This window comes from Phytophthora infestans, genomic scaffold (assembly GCF_000142945.1).
Source record: "Phytophthora infestans T30-4 supercont1.20 genomic scaffold, whole genome shotgun sequence".
NCBI classification, from domain to species: Eukaryota; Oomycota; class Peronosporomycetes; order Peronosporales; family Peronosporaceae; genus Phytophthora; species Phytophthora infestans.
The window spans coordinates 150,196-152,698 of NW_003303739.1; the positions used below are offsets into that span (position 1 = coordinate 150,196).

A 2,503-nucleotide genomic window follows, 5' to 3' on the forward strand; every position below is an offset into this window, starting at 1 on the left:
AGTACTCCAGACGGCGGAGACACGTTGGCATCAAAGGAAACTCTGGATACAATAATGGAAGCATCACCATCTTTTTCAGCGCTTCGATGTGTGATTCCAGCCCGCCCACGCTGTCCCACGTGACGCTGTGATCCACCTCGACTGGCGTAATATCTGCGCGTGATCTTCCGCCTTTCCTGCTGCTCTCGTCGTCCTTGTCACAAGTATCCAAACTTATATCTCCTTGCTCAGGTATTGAAGCAACATTTCCAGCTGTAGCACCAACTTGTAGGGCATCAAGCTCATCAATCGCACTGCTCTTCGTACCTACATTAGCACTATGCAATACTCCGACCGAGTTACCAGTTTTCACGTAAGGTGCTTCATCTGCATACGCACTGTTGAAGTACCCAACAAGTGCTTCTTCCCCCAAGAAAATAGTCTTGACCATTTATTCCATTTGGGTTGCCTCCAGGACGAACGTAGCGATAGCGCAAATCCAAACTTCTACTCGACGAGGGTTTATAGGACCATCCCACACGGCGTAACACTTTCCAAACGTCCTTGAAATTCACAGAATTATCTGTTGCATAAAATAAAAAACAAACATGTTATCACCTGCTACCCGTAGTCTATAGTCTAGTGACTATACAAGTGCCACACCTCGAGAAAGCTGTGGTGTGTTGCTGGCTTGAGACCTGCGCTGACGCTTTGAAGCCCGCTCAGCCATCTCTGCGCTCAGTTCCTAACTCCTCTCGCTCGCAGCTTTTCAGAAGTGAGGTCCAAATTGGACCTCCGAGATCCACTCTGCCTCCATGGAGCATCGCCACCTTCTTCCACTGTGGCAAGGCTGTCATTCACGGTACTGCACCTTGTGCCAATGTTGGGATAGAAGGAAGATTTTCGTGTGTTTTCGACGAATCATCAGTGCCGTCAATTATTTTCAGCAAATCATATTGCAGCAATCTGAACCATACATTATGTACTGTTTTGATTAAACCCTCTCAAATGCGATTAATAAGCTCGCAAACCCCTTCGCAATTGATATACTAAAACCCTACATGATGTACGGTTTTGAAAGTTTAACTTGATTAAAGTATGTAAGGCTTAATATAGAAATGAATGGGGGTGACGAAAGGGTTAACGCTGCAATAAGAGCCGGATAGAGCCGGATACTTAACGTTGCAATAACGCAATCCGGCGGAGATCGACGCGCCATCCTCATATGATTAGTGCTGGACGGGCCTGGTTTACTGGATCAGATGTAGCCGTCAGCAGGGGGTTTCAGAAGATCTCGACGGTATAGGTGTCGACGCTGTAGTTGCCGCGGCATTTGCTGAATTTGTCCCCGTGGTCTCAAGTACGCGAAGAGCAAGCTCACGAAGGCGCGCCTTCGCGTGCAGACGATCGTATTTCAATTTGGACCGCTGAGCGCTGTCCACGGGAAGGATATCACTCAGATTTGACGTCTAGGGAGGAAAGTTTTCTAGAGATAAGTATCGAAAATAAAAAACTAAAGAATTGCTACGTTTGGGGCAATTGATGCAATAGCGGGCCTACTTACATTTTATTTGCTGCTTGTGCCTAGTTAGTTCGTCTTCATGCTCTTTCAGTATGCTTTATCACTATTATAAACTACGCTATATTTGGTAATCCTAAAAATATGATTTGAATGTAGTCCACACGAGGAGTTAAAAGTTTAGATTTTCGTTAATTTTTTTTATTTAGTCGAGGTCCATAAGTTTTGCAAAACGCTTAAGTTTTGCAAAACGATTTTCAATCTACATTTCTAAGAAAAATCGATCGAAATTGGGCAATCACATGTCGCCCCTCCGTAAACGTACGAGTAGCGAGTCCGCTGTCTGGCTTTTGATTTTGTGTACTTAAATGTACATGTACTGATTTTGTGCTAGTTTTTTTATGAGGCAACAAAAATGCTTTCTATTGTCAGAATTCTGAATTAATTTTATAAAAAAACATTTAGGGGGCGAGTCAAAATAGTATGATGGGGCTGCTAGCCAAGACGCCTGCGGTGCTGTCGCTTAACGGACAGCCGCAGGTGACGCTACGAGTGGGAAATGACGCGGACGTGGAGCAGACACAGCATGCGGATTACACGGTTTCGGTGGGTGAGCCGACGCTAGAGATCATGAAGGTGTTGGGGTCGCTTGTGCGACTACGCATCTCGGACGGCCGCGTGATCGTAGGCCGCTTTCACTGCTTTGACAAGCACCAGAACGTGATCCTCAAGGATGCGCGCGAGTTTGCACCCACGCGCGTAGGACTTGGCAAGAACAGCAAGGTTAAGGCGGGAGCCCGCGACCAGGAGGAGGAGTCGCGTTTTGCCGGCCTCCTGCTGCCCCCAGGCAGCCGCTCGCTCGGCATGACGCTCGTCCCAGGCAAGCACATCGTGTACATGAAAGTGCAGAGCTGAGAATGTAGACAGTCGATTAGTCAGTGACTTTACAGAGCTTTGAGTCGTTGTTAAAGTCGGTTGTCCTCCAAAAGTTGAGCTTCCTTCTCG

The 2,503-nt window shown here is 47.0% G+C and overlaps 1 protein-coding gene across 1 annotated transcript; it reads left to right on the forward strand.

The window, feature by feature from the left end:
• Nucleotides 1-1,981: 1,981 nt before the first annotated feature.
• PITG_10635 (uncharacterized protein) lies at nucleotides 1,982-2,451 on the forward strand (the record flags this gene model as incomplete). The annotated part of the gene is made up of 1 exon (XM_002901449.1): nucleotides 1,982-2,451. The coding sequence occupies one exon, from the start codon at nucleotides 1,982-1,984 to the stop codon at nucleotides 2,411-2,413; it is 432 nt and encodes a 143-aa protein (XP_002901495.1).
• Nucleotides 2,452-2,503: the final 52 nt, after the last annotated feature.